This window comes from Clinocottus analis, unplaced genomic scaffold, assembly GCF_023055335.1.
Source record: "Clinocottus analis isolate CAN_PGR_092001 unplaced genomic scaffold, fCliAna1.0.p SCAF_20, whole genome shotgun sequence".
Classification (NCBI taxonomy): Eukaryota; Metazoa; Chordata; class Actinopteri; order Perciformes; family Cottidae; genus Clinocottus; species Clinocottus analis.
In genome coordinates, this window is record NW_027175932.1 from 10,624,715 (window position 1) to 10,647,753 (window position 23,039).

The following is a 23,039-nucleotide window of genomic DNA, read 5'->3' on the forward strand; positions in this document are numbered from 1 at the left end:
AAATAGAAATGATATGTTGTTCAAAGATTAAATTGTCTAGTTCCAAAGGGTTCACGCTTGTCGTTAGCAGACACAATTGCAGCTATAAATACATGAACGTACCATGGGTTCAAACTTTTTTTGGGGGGAGGGCAGCACTAAAGAGCATCGTGACTCCATTGTTGTCCGTGAGATGAAGATGATTTCGCTGACAAGATGATCTTACTGGCGAGACAGTTTTGGGGGGAAATGCAGATGAATAACTGGAGCTTCTCCGCTGAGGGAAGGCCTTGTGACAGTTTATGCTCTCTCCTCTGAATATGCCAACAGGCTACCGCGGCTGAGTAACTTAAGGGGAATAAAACATTGAACATCTGAAGGCTCCGTGTGCGCCACTTATAGTCAGTTGGCTTTTAGTGGGTAGCTTTAGAAAAGTCACAGCATGTGTCACCGCCGTGGTTTTTTTTTTTTTTTTTGGCGCTCCGCAAAATCGCACGCGTTGTAGCGCTGTCGGGAGCGATTTGAACGTGTTCGGATGCGCTCGTGAAGCTCGGGGTGAGGAAGCAAAGGCCAGATAAGTGGTATTCATAGAAAGTGCAGGAGAAAGTCAGAGGGAGCTCATCTTCATACTCATCTGTGGGTCAGCCACTGAATGACGGACCTGATCTCCTCTGTCACGCTTCTGTGAGCCGAAACACCACTAGTTAGATTTCACTCGCTCCTCTCCTCCCTCCCTCCTTCCCCTCCCTCTCTTTCTGTCTTTTATCAGTCGCAGTAGGTCCGTTGCACCACTTGAAGATGATCAAAGTTGGGCAGATAGGTTTGAAATTACGCCATGCGGAGCAGGAAGAGAGATGGAGCCGCATTACCTCTCAAGTTGAAAGATTTAATATCAACATTTAACTCAAAGCAAGGGATGCCTCTTATCCTTCATTTGTTGGCTGAAGAGCGTTGATGATAGCTCAGGGCCCAGAGCTATCCTATTAGTTCACTTTACTGAGACGTATCCTTACTTCCGCCTAATCAAATCATCCCACTTAATCCTTCGTACTCGGTTGCAGCTTTGAAAGTCATGTAACGCGACCAAAGGACGATGTATGCTCGAGGTCTGATTCTGAATGAGATAAGAGAGATGTGATATACGCTGTTGCAGCTTTACCTGCCAACCAAGGCTCCCAACATGCCTGCGCAATATGTTACATTACTGTGGATGCTGCGGAGTCCAATAACATGAAAGGAACCACGACAAAAAAATGACATTGGTGTCAATGTCGTATTATCGCCGCATTATTAGTCGATAGATAAAATCAAGAATCCGATTGACTTCCTGTCCACAGCAATGGAGGACATAGCACTGAGAGCAGTATTGTTTAAACAGTCATGACCTTTGACACATCCCTGGACAACAACCTGGGTGAGTTCAACCGGTCAGATCAGATAGGATGCATGAAAGAAAAGGAAATACCGAAACTACACTGCTTATGCAGTTTTGTACAGACTGTACAATTTGTTTTCCCGTTCAGATTTCTGTTTCTCCACAATGTATCACGATGACTTTTCCTCTAGTCTCACTGGAGGTTTCCTCTTATGGTTTGTAGGGAAATGTCTGAGCAACGTATTGATCAAATAATCAGCAGGCCACCGATTATTTGATTTATCACCAAACTAATGACATTTCAACTTTGTATTTAATGCTAATGAGGAAATGTTAGCCGGCTAACAGGCAGAACTAAGATTTGACACACATCTCAGCTCGGCATCAGCTAAAGTGCGGTTTGTTAAGCTTTGAAATAAATACAACGTCCCCGATCCTGATAAAAATGCTGATTCCAAAAGTAGAGTGTGTGCAAAACGTGCAGCATAATTAAGGGTCCCAGTGTGTGTGTGTGGCTTGTTATTCTTGTTCGTGTCACTCAAGCCAGCATGCAAGTAGATATTTGCAAAAATAAACATTCAGGAAGTGTTAAACCATGTGTAGGCCAACAGAAAAAAACCTGATACAATCCGGCAGGAGGGTGTCTGAGGTGACATAGAGTGGCTCCACAGATTGGCTTTGAATAGTCGAGGTTTGAGAAATATTTTTTTTTGTTGATCGGTATCCGTATGAGCGATTTATTTTCATTTTTGTCGGTGTCTTCATCCTGTCTGTATAATGGCTGACCATGGACCTGTGTGTCTCTTATCCAACAGGGTCCACTGATTGTATCTGCTTTGGCACAGTGGGAACCAACGATCCAGTTACTTCTGCTTTACACATCATCGTGGGTGAGTGAGTAATTGAGACTCGTAGAAGACGGTCAGCGCACGACGTGTCAAGGCGGCATGCTGTTTCTGTGCGTGTGTGTTCGTGTGTGTGCGCCTGTGCAAAGCTACAAACAACCTTTGAGCCATTATTACAGCAGCTGGTTTTAGTTTCATGTTTGTGTGTGCGTTGTGGCTGCACGGTGGGGAGTACGCTCCTTATGGTGTGTTTTCTGGCCGCGTCTTGACAGGAGATTCCCAGCCGATGGACGTGTGTTCAGTTCACCACAATGACCTCTTTCTCAAATACTCTGTCTCTTTGCTCGGCTACGGTTTCTATGGGGATGTGCTGACAGACAGCGAGAGGACGCGATGGCTGGGCCCTGCTAGATACGACCTGTCAGGTATGAGGGCCATCTTTTTTCTAAACTTGAGTGACTCTTCAGGCTAAGCCTACTCCCACACTTTAACCCTTTTTCTAAAACCCGATGCTCACTGACCTCCGAGCTCACTGACCTCACGCCGGATTTTTTTTTTTTTTATGTGAGGTAACCTTGAGTTCATCCCTGAGCTTGCTGGTCCTGCTCCAGGTGCACACGTTGGAGGATTAAGATATAAATCTAACACACAGCCTAAAGCGTGTGGGTTTCGGTGCACGTTTGTGTAGCTCAGAAGTGGAACTCACCAACACCGAAAGGCTCAATAAGATGTTTCCTCCCACTGAGGCTGAACACTTGCACACTTGTCAAGTGCTTTAAATAAATACATCAACCTTAAAAGTTATAAAAACTGAGCTAAATGAACTGGTGCTAACTGCAATGGTGTGATTAATTATCAACCAAAAACCCGGGACGGACAGACTCATTTATGAATGAAAAGGAAAATCCCCAGAATGGCATGTTTAGGATATATATATATATATATATATATATATATATATATATATATATATATATATATATATATATATATATATATATATATATATATATATATATATATAAAACACGACCAATAATCTACAGCAATGCTAGCGGCTTTGTGAGACTGTCTTTAGGCACAGTGGTGCTTTAAAAATGAATGCTAACATGACTATGCTAAAAGCATAATGCTAAGCATTTATTATTTCGTGCATCATCTTAGTTTGTCATGTTAGCGTGATAATATTAGCTAATTGCAAGTCAAAAGCACAACTGAGGTGTTAAATGTTCATTTTCATAGACAGGTAATTCTCTGACTTTTCCCTGACTATAGAACTCGTCTAATTAGTGAAACTACCATTTAAATTAGCACCGTTAGCTGGGAGCCGGCAGCAGATGTTGATGATAGATCAGGCCAAATTAAATGATTGGACGTGCTTATTATTGTTATTATTATTTTTTTTTATTTATTTGTGCTTGCTGTCAGGGTGTAAATATAATTTCTACAAATATAATACATTACCTGAATTCAATTGTACAAGAAGAAATGAGCATGACTCAAGCACAGAAGTGTATATGCTTTTAATTATTATTATTAATAAACAGGCCCCGGGGCTACCGACCGCAACAAGGCTTTTAAACACAACTGTGTGTTATTTGACTAGAGCATTATCACTAGACTTGCAGAAAGTATTTCATATTTTTTACCCAGTTAAAGCTACAACAGCCTCTAGAGAATAGAGGAATTAGAACAGAAAGATAAGGAATCGTGGTCCAATTAGTTATGCAGATGTGTCACTTTAAGAACTTAAGCTATAATTAGGGTAAATTACACACAATAAATAAAACATATTGACATGCAATCTGTGGCCCACACTGTGTTTGTGTTTCAGGAGTAAAAACATTTCTGAGTCACAACTACTATGAAGGCACGATCTCGTTCCTCCCGGCTGAGAAGAACATGGGGGACCCCCGGGACAAGCTGCAGTGTCGATCCGGGTAAATAAAGCATCAGAGATATCCATTCCTGCAGCTTTTCAGTACTGCTCCACAACGCGCTAACTTATCTGATGCACTTCAATAGCAGCAGTGCACCTGCCAGAGCTTAAACGGGATAGTTTACGTCGTCAGGAAGCCAATCTGATTCATTGTGGACTGAGAACCCATTCAGTCTTCTCCAAAAAGCGCTCGACTAAGTGCTTTGGTTTTGTGAGACGCTTTGCACTGCCATTGTTTGCGTGTTATGGGGACTCAAAGGAGCTGAAAACCATTAATATGCCGTGTTTCCTGACAAGTTATTTTTCCCTAAAAAGAGATATGACCGTGTCAAAAGGCTTCTCTTGTAGATTTAGTTAAATTGCAAAACGCAATACAAGTTATTTTAGGGTGGACTGGATGTACTCCCCCCTAAAGAGTCATTTAAGCTTGTTAAGACCTCGGGTGTCACTGCAACACTGATGGTTTGATGAATTTAAAACAAAGTTACGCTGATATTTCAGGTGCCGCGTCTGTCAGCACAAGCCCTCATCAAAAGGCACGCAGTGGGAGATGTCAGAGGAGAAGGAAAAGTCTGATAAAGGTACGAGTTTGGGGTTATTACTCGAAAAGTGTCAAATTAATCACACCGAAAAGCCCGTTTCTCTTTTCTCTGCCTCGTTATCTGCCTGTTTGTCTGTTTTGAAGCCATTTCTAGACTTCTGAGATGAGTGGAAGTAAGTATTTCTAAAGGGTGCAGTTTGAGAGGAAAGACGAAACAAAAAAAAGAGAGAGATGAGACAAACCCGTGCTGGCTGCCTTTTCCCTTGAAGTGGCACGCACACAAATCAGGGGAGATTTACATTCTGCAGTACCTGAGGTGGACAGAATGTAAATAACAACATCATCTTCTCCTTCTCAAATATCTCCATTTTCTGTCTGGGGGTTGTTTTTCCGCCGGCGGCACGGCAAAATGAGATTCTTGATGAGTTATCGACGGGAAAAATATAAACTGATTTTAGTGACACTGCGCTACTCCCCGCCGCTCCCTGTCGGAACCTTTTTTTTTTTTTTTTTTTTTTGCCTATCGATTTCCAAATCTCCCCGCATCCACCCCTGCGTCTGCTTGATGAGATTACATGTCCCCAGACGAGGCGGGTGTCCGTCCACTCAGCTCCGAGTCGGACGGACAACGTCACCTCCGGTTTCCCAGCGTCCCCCCCCCGCCACCCACCACCCGCCTCTTGACCGCGATGCACAAGCACACATTTCTTTATCTACGATTCTCTCAACCGACTGAAAGCAGTAGCAGCAAAAAACACTGGCTCCTGTGTGTGTGTGTGTGTGTGTGTGTGTGTGTGTGTGTGTGTGTGTGTGTGGGCTGATGCGCTCTTGTGTGTGTCATGTGAGCTGCAAACAAGCTGTGTGTGTGTGTGTGTGTGTCTTGTTTTTTTCCCGCTCTAATTAGTGTCGTGATATTAAATTCAACACTTTCTGTCCTAGCCTGGCTTTCTGGGACTTCTTATGGTATGTGTGTGTGTGTGTGTGTGTGTGTGTGTGTGTGTACGTGTGTGTGTGTCTTTCCTGTGTAAATATGAAAGAGAGCGCAACCTGTTTGGGTGTGATGTGTGACAGACTCCCCACTAATCAAGAAGAAATTTGTCTTCGCCAGCTCCGACAGGTGGTTTGTCTCACGCCGTTTGTTTTGCGATTTTGTGTTTTTCGTCCCCCCGCCCCCTCCACTTCCTGGCGAGGGAAATCTCAAGACAACTGCTAAATCAATGAGGCAGGACACCCTCTGTCTCTCTCTCTCTCTTTCTCTCTCTCTCTCTCTCTCTCTCTCTCTCTCTCTCTCTCTCTTTCTCTCTCTGCAAATGAGCCAGCCTCTCCTCCGAAAGCAAATACTCATTTGGAAACATTCTTCTCATGCACAGCCTAAAGTCCACAGATGGATCTGTTGTTGTTTTTTTATTTTGATTCAGCTTTAATCACTGCTTTCCCATGTCGAATATAGCTTTCATTTTTTTTTAATGTAGACTCTGCGGGCTGGTTATCATCGGTTCGCATTATCACCTCTGTAAAGTTTGTTTTCTCGCGAAATGAGGGGGAAAGGTAATGAATCGCTGCTTACTGGGAGCACATCATTTTCCCTCCGAGGTTTGGATGTCTGTGATCACTTTTTTTTCCACCCGCCCGCTCACTCCAATGACTCTCACCCCGGTGACGAGCGCTGGCAGCCCCGCGGGTGATACTGCGTCTTTTGATACGGCATCAGCGGAAAACAGTCGCTAATCTCCGAGGAGCAGGGCGGTGGGATGTGAAGTGCACGTCTGCCGTTTGAGATTTCCAAGACCACGTGTGCATTTAATCATAACAAGCAAACTTGAGGTTAATCCAGTCAGTCTTCTCTCTAAATGACCTCCTCTTTAGATGCCGTCCATTCTTCCGTGGCCAAACTTGATTGCGTTTTATAAACATACGACGCTCAGCTCTCCTACAAGGGCAACACGCATTACTATCAGCATCAATATTTCCATCCTGGCTCGATCATCAGGGTGGCGCTGCTCTGACAATTCCTGCCAAGACATCTGGATCCTAATGGACCCTCATCAGCATCACTGCTGATGTGTAACAAGCGGGGGAACTCTCGCTTGAGGACTCATAAAGCACTTGCAAAATACACAGTATAATTTAAAAACCAAATTTGCCGAGGTTATTTGTTTCGGTCGAACGGGAGGCTGAAGGGAATCAACTTGACAACTTTCCCTGCAACAGAATCCCCCGCAGCACAGCCGAACCCGACGCACACACACGAATGCACAACAGGTCCATCACGACTATCTATGACAATTGCAAGTGACTCGCAGACGTTTCCAGAGCGCCCCAAAATGTTGCTGGCTTTCAGGGGTTCTCGGACCCCACGAGACCCCCGGTGTGCTGCACACTGATCTCTCATCTTACGTGTGCATGTTAATAGCTGAGAGCTGGCACAACACTCCGAACTAAATCTAATGTGGCAGGTCTGCGAATGCTGCAGCACTGCTTTGCATTGTAAATTAATTACAGTACAGTGTATTCACGGCAGCTCAAGGTCTGTTCATTTTGAAGTGGCAATGTCAGATGGAGGAGATTTGACACTGCAGTAAAAAGAGAAGAGTTAAGTAAACCAGAAACTCTACAAAAAGGTGTAAGGCGGAATATATTAAGGCTGTTTTAAAGGCACAGTGCTCATATTTCTTTCAGCAGGAAGCTTTTTGAGTCCTTTGAGGTCAGCAGTTTTGTGGAAAGTGTCTGGTTTTATGCTGTATTTTGGGCTGATGGCATTACTGCCAATGATATGAGCAGAATTAACACATTTATTAAAATGGCTGCATCCATAGTTGGTTTGCCTCCTGTTTCGTAGTCTAAAAAGTGTGCAAAGTGTCCAGTTACAAAGATCAAAATATCATCTTTAGGTGCATATTGCACTCATGGTCAGCCTTTTATTTATCTTTGAGCAAAAATATCTTTTTTACTACAGAAGTATGCACGGTTATGTAAACCTGACTCTGTTTCAGAGGGGGGCGGTGGTTGGAGTGTGATCCGTGCAAAGTTTATTGCCATCAATGCGGCCAGTATGAGCTGCGCGTGTCCCCGCACGCCGAAAGGCCTCTCGCCCTCCGCTCACCTCGGCGACGGCACCGCAGACCTCATCCTCGTCAGGAAGTGCTCCCGCCTGGACTTCCTCAGACACCTCGTCCGCCACACCAACACAGAAGACCAGGTAGGAGTGAAGGAGGTGTATGATTTATCTACAGAGCTCTTCCTGCGGCGTTATCCACCGGAAATGTTTTTCAATTTAGGATTTCGTACCTCTGAAGTAAGTTTTCTTCCACAGTGACATGCGCTAGAGCAGTGTACTTGTACCCCTGAGGGTACATGAAGGCACGCCAGGGAGACAGGAAATTAGTAAAAAAACATATTTAAAAATGGCATCCATTCGAAATTCCTTTTTAAAAATAATTATTTTATGAATATTTAATCAAATCTAAGTTTAAGATCATAAACCAAATGTTCTATATTACATCAGACACTGATGGCACAGTGCTGTGTATCACATCTTTTTTTTAAAAATCTAATATGCTTTGCGCTGGTTTGGAGGTACTTGGCTGGAAACAAATTTCACAGGGGGTACATCGCTGAAAAACGCTTAAGAACCACTGCGCTGGAGAATATGTCTCAACGCTATGATCTGTATTCAGCCCGGACAAGAAAAACACATCCTTCAGAGAGTGAAGGAATCACCAAAATAAAGCAAAACTTTTAAATACTACGTCATTCGTCCTAAAGAAGCCTCCCATCAATCACTTTGCTGCAGAATCCCGCTGTCATCATCAGGAGTTGCTCGACCTGTGCACAGATGAATTGAGTGTGTTAAGACTGTAAACAAGCGAGAAGAAGGCAGGAGTTTGCCCACTTGCTGTGCTAGCACCTCCATTTGCTGACTCGGCTCAATTTCCCAACTATGGTTCACTTCAGTTCAAATGCCTCAGCCCTCGTGTCTTCCCACGTATCATAAATAACCTCCACCCTGGTCCAGAGAGGCAGCGGTTATCGCTGCATCAGGGATATGCTGTAGGGGAGAGCAGGCTGATACCAGACTAATGCCCTTTCAGGATAGCACAAGTATTGCCAGGGGAAGTCTGGTGATTAGTAATTATTACCTCAGGAAGGACCTCGGGAAGTTTATCCCATCTAGAAGGAACCTGTAAGTAATTTCATCGACAGTATAGCTGCCTTGGTACAAGTGTGCAATCGCAAACTGTGTTTTGAGGTTCGACTGACATCCTGAGGTCAACATTTTGTTTGGATTGCAAGGATGGGCATCAATAAGATATAATTAGATATGTATTCAAAGCTTTAAAATGAATAGAAATCAGCAGTAGCCAACTGTTAATTACCAAGAAAGCTGCTGCTATTACAGTGAAACATAGAAAATTGAGTAAATTGCTGCTTTGTGTGACATGAAGCGTGTCCTTGGAGTACCGCGGTCGCAATAAAGCACATTACATCCAGATGAATGGATGAAATAACCAATGTGTTCAGGCCAAATCCAATCAAACAGTAAGTAAGTAAAACATTTTCATATAGAGCTCTTCAGAGATATTAGTCACAGAGTGCTTTGCAAGGGGATTTAACAACAAGAAAAATAAATTACAGCAGATGACATGACCACAACAGCCGCGTTTTTCGTGCAAAACTAGAAAAAAGGACTTTGCTGACTCCAATATTTCAGCAGTATGATTTAACTGTATTCATCCAGTATATATTGGCCATATCATTTGGTACAGACATTATCATCCCCCTCAGGATGAACTGAAAGAACGTTGCTGATTTCCTTTTAAGATGTACTTTTCATCTAGCACCATTATCAGGTCAAAGTGGGCCCAAAATGACTTTTTCCAATCGACTTTCACTGGGAAAGAGACGTCTGTAACTCAGGAAATAATTCTTCATTCTTTATTCAAACTTTTGTTCGCTTCATGCACCAAGCAACTTTCACAGGAATGAGCGGCGCGGCACCTCAAACAAACGCTGTCGGCCTATTCAGTTCTCTTAGTACATCCACGTGGTGAACAATAGCATGCTAACAGGCTGAACCACAATGTCAAACATTATACTAGCTAAACCTCAGCGCGGTTACTTTGACAGTTTGAGCCTGTTTAGCTGATGGTCACGTTTAGCTCAGCCACACTTGGCTTAGACTGTTAGACCCATTGAAAGCAACCAGTCGCCTCCACCACTTCTCAATAATCGATTTTAGCTAGCAACCACTAATTTTAGCGACTGATTTTAGCTAGCATCCACTAATTAGCTTGTTCATGAGCTAACAGTGTGAAAAAGCCACCTGAACTTTCTCCCAAAATGTACATGATAGTTTTTTGTGTGTGTCTGTAGTCTTTTCTTTGTTGAATTTTCAACACATCACTCTGAAGTTTGCAGAGGAACTTTATGCATTTATGTATATTTTGTGTCCCTGGTCAATCCTATATACCCACAATGCCTTTCGATAGATTGGCTCGTGTCCCATATTAAATTAATTGAGATGAACTTGAACCTCCAATGGGCCTTTTTTGCCTTCCGTCATGGAGTTGTCAAATCTCCTAAACAGAAAAAAACAAACAATATTATCATCAACCATCCGATGACCACAGATCAGTGTGTGGTATTACATTAAAAAGACATGATGCAGTGCGTCTGCTGCTCAAGGCTGTCTTCGCTGCTTCACTTGCAACACAGAAAGGTAGACAAGTAGTCATATAAGTACGGTGAGAGGGACTTTGCATCAGAGTTCACTTAATATCAGCATCACTGTCCAGCCAAGCGAAGAGAAACAAGGAGTGAGAAGCCACTAAGCGTATTCATGGCCTTGTCAGAAAGCCTTTTAGGCAGACAGTCCAGCATGAATGCAAAGCGGCTCCAGTCATAAAGTGGGTCTGATGTGAAGTAAATGGCTGTCACTCCGCTTTTGGGATGAGAGAGGGCGAAAAAGGGAGCGAAAGAAGGGCGAGAGAGGGTTGAAAAAGGAAAAAGAGGTGAAGAAAAGCATCGGGGATAGAGAGAAAGTGGCACCCCGTGAAGTAGAAGAAAGTGCGCCGGACAGAGCTGAACCTTTCTGCGACACTGAGTGAGATGAAAGGGGACTTTGACAAAATTATTTCTTTTCATCTCTCTCTTTCTTCTTCTATACCATTTACAGTTTTTATGCACCTCCATTTTATCTGACCTCTTCTCTCCCTCCCTCCATTTTGCATTCCCACTCCTGTTGGGTGTTTTTCTTTATCGTAAACGAGGAGAAGCTGAATAAATCTACGTGTAGTTTTACTTTTCATTATAAAATCAGCTGGAGTCCACAGACAGACAATCAATAGGAAATTAACTTTTTTACCTCGCCCACTAGGAGCCTGTAAACTAAAGAAGAAATGGTTTTACTGCCCAATATGATCTTCATATTTCAGAGAAATAGCACCGAAAATGAGCAGAGATGCCTTTGCCCATTTTCAGTGCTATTTTGTGTGTACGATTAGAATAGTTGATGTTCAATTTGAGACATTTAAATGTCTGAATAAATGAATAGTATTTTGATTTAATGAGCCCGAGTTTTGAATGAACCCGAGTTGATGTATCTACCAAAGACAAAGAATTGCTGTAATAGATTCACTTTTCAGTTTGATCTTAATCAATCAAATTGAGGCGGAGACACTATCTTTTCCTAAAAGTTAACTTTCATCTTCAGCATATCACTTGTATGTCATTGTGTTCTGCATGATGTTTGTTACCTCCCTGTGATTGAAGCGCCCTCGTGGAAACACCGACAAGCGAGTTATCATGGAAATACGCTTACTTACTCTTACCTAATACTACCCTGAACGAAATTATTCGAAAAACTATGTTACACAAAATCGTACTTTGTGAAGCACAAAACAAAAATGGACTCTTGTGTTCCTTCTCAGCCTCCTGCAGTTTGAAATGCTGCAATGAAAGAGCTTCTGGAGAGGGTCGGTCTTAACCTTTGCACCATCTGTGGGAACATCTGTTCCTTCATCCATCCATTCATTCATCTCTCCTCCTCTCTTTCATCTATTTCTCATTCCCCAGTTTGACCACTCGTTTGTGGAGGTCCACCGGGTGAGGAAGTTTCGTTTCCAGCCGCGGCACCATGAGCTGGTTTCACTCGAGGACCCGATCGAGAGTCCAAAGAAGACAGGCTTCAGTCCCATATGCTCGGCCCAGACAACCTGCAACTACAGCACCTGCCACAGCAGCTGGAACTGCGACGGGGAGATCCTGCCTGATGCTGCCATCCAAGTCAGGTACTGTAGCTAATCATACAATCACCTTTGAATGTACATTAAAACTTGCTGTAGTAGTTATTTAAAGCCCTCGCTTTTCCATGTTTTGTTAGAAATAAAGAAGTTCTTCAACTCGAAACTAACAAAAGTAAAATATCAAACAAACAATCATTTCAACTCTGCAGCAACGATAAAATGAATTGTCATTTACCAGTCATGATGAGCATATATATATGTATATATGACTTTTTAATGCTGTAAAACTGAAACGATCATTGGGATTGCTTGAAGACAGACGTGGTTCAATCACTTCTCCACTGTGCCGTCTTATTTTGCTTTTTATGAAGCCCGTGACGGAGAAATTAACTTTTTTGAGGCAATAAATATCAGGCAGAATCTCACTCAGCGGAGATGAGGACTGGCAAATGGCTTTGAATCGGTGCACACAATATTGTAGAAGAGGTATATTAAAAAAAAAAGTGAAATACTTGCGGGGATCACATCAATTGCATCAGACAAAGACTGTTCTTTGTCTGGGTATTGCAGACATAATCTCCTGTTTAAATTTCTCTAAAGTGTCTCTGAGCATCATGACTTAAAGCTTAAGTAGAAATAGATGATGTTCTGTCTGCTTCATAGCTCTGTGTTTAAAGTGCACTCAAGTAACACGGACAGTTTTCAGCCATGCTAGCGGTGGGGCTCCTTAGAGGGCAATGTTGGTCAGTCGGTCGGTAGCCGTACCGCACAGTGCTAATTCGGAAATGTTAGCATGCTTACACACCTAATTAATATGGTGATAATAGTACACATCATGCTAACATTCCTGTAGGAAAATTTTCATTATCAACATGTTCGCATGACGACTTGTCAACTGTCAGCATGAGGGCATGTTAGCATGAAACAGTACAGTTTCAGAGGGCTGCTAGCATGGTTGTAATTTCGTATAAATGTTATGCTGGCACAACACTATTTGGAAACAGACCATAAAGGAAGATGCAAGGTTTCAAAGTACAATATAAACTTTGATATGTACACAATCGATAACACCGATTCTGGAATCAGGTGCAGAAGCCGGTGTTGGCGTAAATAAAAAGGAAACGTCGAGCCTGACCGGGCAACCAACCAGAGGAGACTCCAGGAAGCACATTTTTGTATTTACATTCATACTTTTTTGGGATTCAGCAAACAAGATGCTCATTGGTTAATTTAAGAGTCGCTAGTAGTTGGATTATTGTTCCCATTATACCAAACAAGTGTAGTTGTTTCTCCTTGTATAACTTGTAGCAATTAAGAATATTTCCTTCCTGCTCCTTTTGACACATACTAGAGGGTTTCATCTTGATGGTTAGCAGTCAGCGTTGGCTGGTGAAAAAGAAGTTCTCCTACTTTGAGAGACAGAAATGATAGCAGCAGTGCCATTAGCGCCGCTTGTGTCTAACAGACTGTGGTCAAGAGACTCTTTCACTGTTCCCTGCTGGATGATCTTGGCAACTTGGCGGAATTAGCCCCGCTCATTATTCTGGCCCTGTCCACACTTCAACGTCCTCCACTATCAGATCTCTATACAGCTGGTGTGACACTGCTGGATGCATCATTTATTTCATGCTCCATTGTACTTTGCCAATGATGCATGGTGCTGTAATGTTGCTAATTTAACGGCCCTCCCCATGTTAAAAGGCTACTCCCCTTTAATTAAAGCAGAAGTCCGTCCTTTTATTGCCTCTTCCTCTGCGCTAATCGCTCTTGGAGTGAGCCAGCCAGAGTGCTGCTTGGATAATTAATGGTAATAGCCCAGGCGAAACGGAAAGAAAGGAGTTTTGCATTGGACGTGAGAAATACACATTTGGAACATGAACTCGACCTGCCACAATGACTGAACCAAACAATTAAAACAAAATAGTCATGTAATTATAACCCAAACGTGCTCCCTTAATTATAAGAGTAAATAATATACGTGTTGTTTTGAACTTCTTCTATTCTTATTTCACGTGTGAATGGCATTCTGGAAATGAATTGTTCACATTGAGTTGAAAATGCTAAGTTACTGTACTGTTCCATCATAATAACTATCGGTGAAACCGGCAAGTAAAGGTGTCATTTAGCAGAGAAAAGCAAGGGCTGTAATTGGAGCCTATACTGTGCGATAATAGCTACCTATCTTGTTCACAGCTCGTTTTCCTTCTGTGCACTTTTCCTTTTCATTGTATGTATCAGGATGTCATTATAGTGTGCCAGCCCCAACGGTATTCAAACATCTGTTATAGGTGTCTCTTTAAAGATCTTCATACTTAACACACCACAAAGATTGTCTCATCCCAAGTTTGCTTGTCAAGTCTGCACACAGGGGTGCCGTTCCATTGCTTTTACATCTGCCACATTGACAGTAAAGCCTCATTGAAATGAGCACAGTCATTAAGTTGATGGTTTGTTATTCAGGCTAAATGATGCATTGTGTGCTTATTTTTATGTGTGTGTGTGTGTGTGTGTGTGTGTGTGTGTGTGTGTGTGTGTGTTTGTACACTCTGTTCCCCTCTGCAGTGTCCAGTGCCAGTTGATCAGGCTGTTTGCCCGTGGTATTGAGGAGCAGCAGCAGTGTTTGTTAGAAGACCCGTGTACACTGTGCGCCCTGGAGCCAAGCACACACTAGTCAGTGGACAGAGCTGGACGGGACATTTAGCTGCTGGAAAACAAAAACAGAGTTGCACTTGGCACGACTTTCCTGGAAAAAGACACAAAATCGCATCAGTGTAAATCCCAAACGCTGGCGTCCTATCCCTCCTTCGTGTATTTGCTCGAATGAAACTTGCAGAACGTCCTCTCCATGCACAAGAAGGTGTAATAGAAGAAGCTGATAAGGCTCCCATCAGTAGCCATTAAGTGGAAAAAAAATGCCACAGAGAAGATACAGCTATTGCATGATTTGTTGTTACTGAAGAGATAGTTATCGCCTCGCAGCCATTTGGGAGCGTTATGTGCAAAATTGCCTAATGCAGCTTTTACAGACCCCAAATATGATATGCCAGCGCTGCAATATTCAAACCTTGGTTTGTGTATCTGTACTGTTTTTGAAAATGGAAGATTTTGAAGCCCAGAAGATCTGAAGGCCACCGGATGAAACGGCTGAATGGACTGAGCTGGACTCATCCGCGACAATCGGCAATGCCATGAAGGAGAACACAAATAGGATTTCTCCCTGTGTCACAAAGGGAGACAGCCGAGGAGATACTGCTTGGTGAGAGGAACAAGGATGAAAAGCCTCTGAAGTACACCGATAAACTGACATAAAATGGCAAAAGAAGAAAAAGAGAATCAGGAAAACTTATCTATCCTCTTTTTGAGAAAAAAGAAACAATTCATCTGTGACCCTGGTGGAAGCAGATATGAGCCTGGGCCACTAATGAAAAGAGCGGAATACCCTGCTAATACACTAACAGGACCCCGGTGGGTTCTGGGTAATAAGGCAAAGTGGTTGCTAAGTGATTTGGTGTGTCTCAGCACTGCTGCAGTGCACCTGTGGCTCTGAGCGCTGCTCCTCCCTGGCCAAAAACTACTGACAGTTGACTCATCACCTGGGATTAGGAAAAATTACACATGGTTAACTGTATTAAAGATAATCTATTGTGTGGCTCTAAAATTAGCCCCATTAGCACATTTTTTGTAAAGTCAGACCATCGGAGAATGCTACCTCTGCATTGCTAAAAAAAATATTTTATAACCCACGTACACAATAATCTGTGAGTGTGTGTGCGTGTGTGTTAAGCGTGTTTTCCACAATCCCTTTAGGGGCATGCAATCATTGGAGTGTGTGTGTGTGTTAATGTAGTTGCGAATGTGCCAGTGTGATGAGTTAGCTCTATCACAATTAGCCTCATGACTGCCGTTCTGCAGATGTGCTTTCACTGCTGCCAACACACACACCTATAGATGAGCAAAGACAGGCACACACACACACACACCTTAACTTTTTACACCATGAAAGCCTGTTCCTCTCTATGAATCCATTCCAACTGTATGTGAATACTGACTCATGGATGTCCATTATGTTTCACCTTCAGTGCCCACGTTCTTTCAAAGACTTGTATGCTTTTAAATCCTACACACACACACACACACACACACACACACACACACACACACACACACACACACACACACACTGAAATGACACAGGGAAAGAACTTTGGAAACTTTCGGGTCTGACCACACATATTTAACAAAGCTAAAGGATTTAGCAATGTATGACAAACAATGCAAACAAAGTCAAACTGAAATGTGAATCCTCACTTCTGTGAGTGTCACGATACTGTAGCTGTTGGAAGTCAGCAGGCTAGGAAAGCTAGCTTGCACCCATAGCTTCCGCTTGGAAAGCTGACGCTAGTTAGCTGAGCTTGCTAACGTTAGCACTGATTCCCAGACATGACTTCTTGTCCATGAGAAAAGAAATCAATACAATTTAAAAGTCTTCTTGTTCAGACTATTTCAGTAGCTGTTCTGTAGCTGTTAGCGAGCATATTTTTCAGCTTCAACTTTTATGCAATTTATGCTACTCTCCATTATCGAGTCAATAAGCTATGATGTCAGTAGATACGCGAGTACTTTTATGAAAATGCTTAATAAAGTGTTATAGAATTGTGGTTCTTTTAATGTCTTTTCTCCATCTTCATGCTGTGCTCGATGCATGCGGTGGTTCAGTTCCTTATTTTTTCTCTCTCTCACACACACACACACACACACACACACACACACACTCCCACGCATGTACACAAAGGTCAGCGCTCCCATGCTCTGGCTTTCTCAATCTCACTCTTTCACTCTGTCTCCCCCGTATGAGTGGAATTTAATAGGGTGCTCTGAAGTGACGTGAGATGTTTCATTAAAGAACATCAGACATCAAAGGTCTCTGCTGAGATGGAGTGGTATTTCACGCTGTGCTCATTCTGCACACAGTATGGTTCTGGTTTCTTTTTTGATACTGCAAGGCGCTTCCGAAAGTGCTAAAAAGTAAAAAGCAATCTGAATTTGGCAGCTGTAATCACGTAGTCGAACCGCAAATAATCCCACCAATCTTCGCGTTACAGACAATGCTTGTTGTCCTAGTGAGCTGAAAACAACAGAGTCTGACCAAACAGCTGTGTCAATTTCCTGTCCTTTTGGCCAGTGATAAAAACTATTTGTTATGCGTTTTGGGTTCACACCACGTTTTACAGCCAATGCACTGGTAACTAATGCCCTATTTCTAAAGTATTTCAAAGTGACGAGTGGCATGAAATATAGAAAATGTCAATTTTAGGTCAATTAATATGCTTAAGTAAATAAGGTTAAAAAATATTAACTAATACATATTGCCATGAAACTCCCAGTTGATCGCCTACATTAGGAGAATTATTTTCTTGCAATACAAGTTTCCTGGAAAAGGTTATTTTTTCATGAAAATGAGGCCTTATCTTATTAAGTGCTAATGTGCACATTAGCAGAGTAGAAAAGTGAACATTGGATGAAGCTAGGTTTTAAATTAGTGTTGCATTCTGTTGACAAATTACAGTTCATGTTTTTTATTGAAGGCTTTTTGGATATCTTTTTCTCTCGCTCTATGAATCAGAAAATACTGTCAACAGTCATAAAACATTTTGGGTGAATCTTTTAAGGAATAAGATGTTGTATAAATCAGGCTATGAATGATATATGAACAAACCCCTAGCTAGAAACCTTCAGAATATAAATAGGAATTAAACTGGAAAGTTTGTGAATGTAACTGCAAGTGAATAGGAGATTTCTAGCTCAGTTTAATTTTGAGAAAACAGCCGTCATGTATTCCACATTTCGAAGATATCACCACGAAACTTCCCCAGTTGATTATTTAGATTTGTTTTGCATTACAAGATTTCTGACATTTTATGTTTAAATGTGCAAATAATGTATTATCTCGCTAACCTATGATGTCGGGGAAATCTACAGAAGCAAACAGACAAAGTAGTGCGTAAACACCTACATGTGTGTTTTGGATGTTTTTCCACTAAAGAAGACATGTAATGGCAGGATAATAGCCTAATATCTGTACATTGACCAGTACATGGAAAAGGTCCTTTTTGCCTGTAGTGTATCGCCTTGAAGACAATATAAGTCTATTATCTCAACCCTAAACCCAGACAGGCTGATATGCTAGCCTCTCCTCAGGCCTAAGTACATAATTAGAAGTGAACATGACATAGAAGTGGTATATTAAATCACGATCCACATTACACAAGTTAATGATGTTATTATATGGAAAGCGTAAAGGGCTCCATCAATTTGTATTGCACTTACATAAAAGCGAAGGGCTTATATCGTTTTTTTTCTTCTCAAAACCTCAAAATTGATGGAGCAGAGTCAGATGACCTGTCCGTTAGGTATTCGCCAAGTTTAAAAGTGATGGATCCTACACTTCCCACAATTTATGTGTATTTTAATGTTACAAATGTGTAGTTTTAATAATATGGTGATAATGAGTTTTACAGGTATTTCTTGTCATCAGCCATGGCACTATTGAATGTTTTGTTTAATCGTATCTGATAGATGGGCCTGAGGTGTTTTTGTGCCACTTCATGGCCTGTAAGTTACAATGTCACAGGAAACTTCTCAGCCCCGTCAGTACAGAGCCGAAAGTCAGAGCCGGGACAACGTTAAAGCCCAGAAGAGCTATCGCATAGTCCCATAAACCTTTGAAGACTACAGTGCTTAAATGTGTTAGTGTGCCGTGCTTTCCAAAGGAGAACATAATTAAATAAAGGTTATCCTCCAAAGCGATCTAAAAGTTACCTTTCACCACTTGTGGCCGGCCAACGTTTTGAGCAGGTATCCAGTGCTCCAGCTGTGGAGTGACTGTCCTGAAAAAGGCCGTACATTACTATGCTATGAGGCATAATATGACCGCAAAGGCCAGAGGCATTGTGCTGCGGTGGTAACCAAATTGTTTTCCCTCCCTCTCACTTTTCTCGCCTCATTTTCCTGCTTTGTTACTTCCTTATTGATTGATTTTCTCCATCTGCTGCTCTGCGGCGCCCCAGAGAGCCGCAATCTCATTCCCACATCCCACCTGAGACGCAAGGTGAGACGAAGCAGGGGCAAACACCCTCTACCACACACACACACACACACACCGCACACACACTTCTGTCCCCAACACTGGTCTCTTTACACAGAGAAAGTGCTCCCTAACAGGAGATGACGGCGCTGTTGTGTCCCCTCGACGCTCTCAATGACTCTCTGTCCCTCTTTTACTCTCTCTCTCTCACACACTCACACACACACACTCACACACACACACACACTTGCATGAAGATGCAGCTCTTTGCGCTCCCACATAAAGAGTCACACAAATATAACAGACGTTCTCATCCTTTCTTTCCATTTCTCTGCCTCGTTATTGACCTACATCAGGAATATTATCATTATTATTTGCTTGATTTGGCCTTTTCAACCGGTTTCTCCAATCAGGAGCGAAGTATGACAAATTTTACCGACATTGTTTTCCTTCCTAACCTTTTGTCTTGTTGTGGCACAAAAAGAAAGAAGCAGAAACGAGTCTTTTCGGAGGGGGTGAGGTCAAGTGGAGCGTCACAACAAGGCGCGGTTGTATGACATAGACAATTACAGCGGCCTGATCTGGAAAAAATCACTACCGTCCCACAGACTAACAGCAGCCAAACAAAAGTAGAAATGTTTGCTTGTTTTGAGAGACTCAGGGGAATTAGATGGGCGGTGTGAAAAAAAACAAGATATGGGGACAGAGAGAGCAGATATTGCATGGGCGGTGGTCCAAACGGCAGCAGAGCTGTTGCCTACTTCTCCCCGTATCGATCGGAGTGGGCTCCCTGTGAGAGATTTAGATCAATGAGGCCATAACAGTCCATCTTCTCAGTCAGGAGCCACTACCGGCCTCTTATCGCTCACTCTCTCCGTCTCTTGTCCACGCACACCTTCACTCACATTTCAACTCACTAATGCACTCACACGGGCTGGAGGTCAGACCTGAAAGCTGGAACCACGCAATGTTTTTCAATCAATATTTATTATGATCTCCATGGTGGGGTGTATTCAGACTCTGAAAACGGTGCATTTTACACCGTTGGAAGAGGTCTCCGTGCTCCTCCACTGAAATATTAAAGTCGTCGGGTCATACCTGTTGCATTTTCAAAAGATGGGCTGGCATTCGAGTTACCCGATGTCATGATGGCTTTTTATACCGTTTTGGAACAAGACACTCCTTTCAACATGTTTATAAAAAAGAGCAGAGACACAAATTGATCCAATAACTAATCTACAAATACATTCTTAATTTACAAATGTGAGGATGTGATCATATGATATCAAAATTGACATCTTTAATTTTGTGGCTGTTAGTTGAATATACAATAGGACATTTTAGCCTCCAAAAACTCTTTTCTAATGTTTAAATGTGTTATAAATGAGATTGGGAGCCTCTCTATTTCTAACAGCTCTCAACATAGCGACAACTGAGCCTGCAGCTAGAAGCTAACGCTGCTAAAGAAGTGAGAAACGGAGGATGGGTTCACCTGAGACTCCCCCCTCTCCATCCCACTAGGAGCAGAGAGAATACAGGGAGAGAAGGGTTGTTTTGGTTGAATGATGTTTGACGAGGCTGCCTGACTCGTTGAGCCTTCATGTGACTGAGGTGTGTGAGAGTCAGAATCTATTGCTCTGAAATGCCAGCAGCCAAACTGTGCTGTGTATTGATGGAGCCATTGTGCTGTCCGTGGTGCTGAAGTAGAAGACGGATTTGTAATAGAGACTTTTTCCTCTGAGTTTCTTCCAGTTTTGGCTTTGATTTATGACATTCTTTCAAACATATTACTAAATATTAAAAAACAAAAGAAGTCCTCAATTGAGCAGTTTGCTAGTTGTTGAAGCAAACAGACAGGGTGCCACCTCACTGTTAAACTAACTTGTCTACTGGTCCTAAGCAATAAAACATGACTATTCTTTTGCTGTTAGCCGTTATCCTCCTACATTTTAGTTCTTAAAGAATTAAATGCAAACATTGTTATACGGAAAAGTAGTTTTTTTTAAAAACGATGATGTGCAAAACGTAATGCTAATTTAACAGTTGTGATCAGAAACGTACTGTGTTTGGGCTGAGCTTAGGCATTAGTTAAGCACTTAGCACCAATTTATCATGACTACTGTGTTAGCAATTTCAGCACCAGCCCATTTTTCCTTATTATGGTAATTTCGAGTAAAAGCCAACACTCAAAAGGAGAGGCCCTCGAATCAGCATTAATACAGCAATTAACAAAGCTATACACCCAGCATCGTCTTTATCTTGCAAATCGTAATAATGGTCTGGAAGCGTTGCTGGGATTTGTGATTTACTCCATAAAGCGTTCATTTCAGGGCGAGTTCATTCCAATGTGCAGTCGGGGTGAAAACTTCCGTTTGGTTTTCACGCTACCCTTGCATTATTTATGCATTAAAAGATTCATATTGCCACAGTTTATTTTGCAAAACTATGCTGAAATATATTAATCTCAGCCTGACATCTTGGCATGATACTGACAAGTGTTCCCAGTCCCTGGAGGCCTGTCAGGATGTCTGAACACAGTGACCGCCATCGAACACATCAACACGGTGAGGGTGGAGGACAAGTGACAACATGATTACATGTGTTTTTCTCTCTAATAAAAACAGAAAAAAAGGTTTGTTTTCTGACTGAAAAGACTGTCGGAAGATTCTGTGTAAAACCGAGCAAAATATTGCACAGAGGTTCTACTTATTTATGTATTTTTCTACCAATTTGATTTCTACCACAGCAGTTTACTGGACATTGGAACATAGTTTAGCATCTGACCAGAGTACAAAAAAAGCAGTACAAGTGCCGCGCAATGTGCACCTGATGTAGGACTGAAGGTGTAGAAACTTATAACCTGAAGAATTGGTTTGACATTTATTGTCATGTGCTTTTAGTTACTGTTTAAAATAATTAAATTTGACAGAAATACTAAAAACATCACACATGAAAGTGCTTCATCAATAGAGAATGTAAACCAGGCAATTACAAACTAATGACTAATGACTAATGACTTTTGAAATCGTTAGGAAACTCTCTCCTGACTGTCAATGCATTATTTATGTATAGTGTAACAGCGCTGCTTTGGAATCACATGCAAATGACAAAACATGTCAATATGTCATTATGTAAAGAGACTCAAAATAAAACCATGCTGCCAGCGAGGCTATAATGACAAAATCAATATACATATTAAAACATGCCAATTGAAAAGAAGGTTAGTCCCTGTAGCAGATAAATAGTCAATAGATAAGTCCTTCCTATTTGATGAGACATGAATATTTCAATGTGTCTCCAGGGCCGTCTTCACGTGTCCAACCAGCTGTTACTCGTGGTTAGTTGCACCTCGTCAAAGACCTTCATCATACAGTGTGCTCGAGATGGAAGAGCCACAATATAAGTATACTCAAGCCATACTCCAGTAAACACGGACTGCCAATGTTTGCTTCTTTCCCACAATGCATTTTGGTTATTTTATTTTGCTTATTGGATTGTTGTGGTCCTTGTCATGTTTTTCTGAACTATGTGGGGCCCTATCCACAAATACTCATGTAGACATCTGGATGTAAATCGTTTTCTTAAATATTGAGTAAAAAGTGAATAAGTATAGAATTAACAGAGTTAAACTTTACAGTTCAAAGTTACATGCAAACGAGCATAGTTTGTGTGATGTGTCCATGATTCAGCCTTTGGCGGAGTAATTACATCAATCTTTGTTTTTCTTTGTGTTAATTGGGTTGTCCTTAAACTAACAGCCAATCCAATCTCAATCTCAGGTAGAGGGGTGGGACTTAAGTGTATTGAGAAGTATTGTGTGTGAGAGGAATGCAGAAGCTAATTATCACCATTTTCATTTGCTTATTTTAGTTAGTTTGTTGTTCTCCTTGTTTGTTGGTCCCTTGTATTAGCCTGTGTCGTCTTGACATTACCTGCCACATATTTACATGAATTATTGTCATTTTCTGAAGTCTCATTTGAGCACAAATAAAATGCAAATAATCTAAATGCACAAGAGAAATCTCAGTTGAA

General features: G+C 41.9%; 1 protein-coding gene across 1 annotated transcript in view; it reads left to right on the forward strand.

Moving 5' to 3' along the window:
• The window catches only part of cerk (ceramide kinase), a 34,462-nt gene extending 19,838 nt beyond the window's left edge, over positions 1-14,624 (forward strand). The window contains 7 exon segments of the mRNA XM_068587019.1: positions 2,170-2,244; positions 2,472-2,624; positions 4,034-4,139; positions 4,640-4,719; positions 7,673-7,878; positions 11,754-11,968; positions 14,486-14,624. Of these exon segments, the coding sequence (XP_068443120.1) occupies positions 2,170-2,244; positions 2,472-2,624; positions 4,034-4,139; positions 4,640-4,719; positions 7,673-7,878; positions 11,754-11,968; positions 14,486-14,624 (974 nt within the window).
• The last annotated feature ends 8,415 nt before the right edge of the window (positions 14,625-23,039 follow it).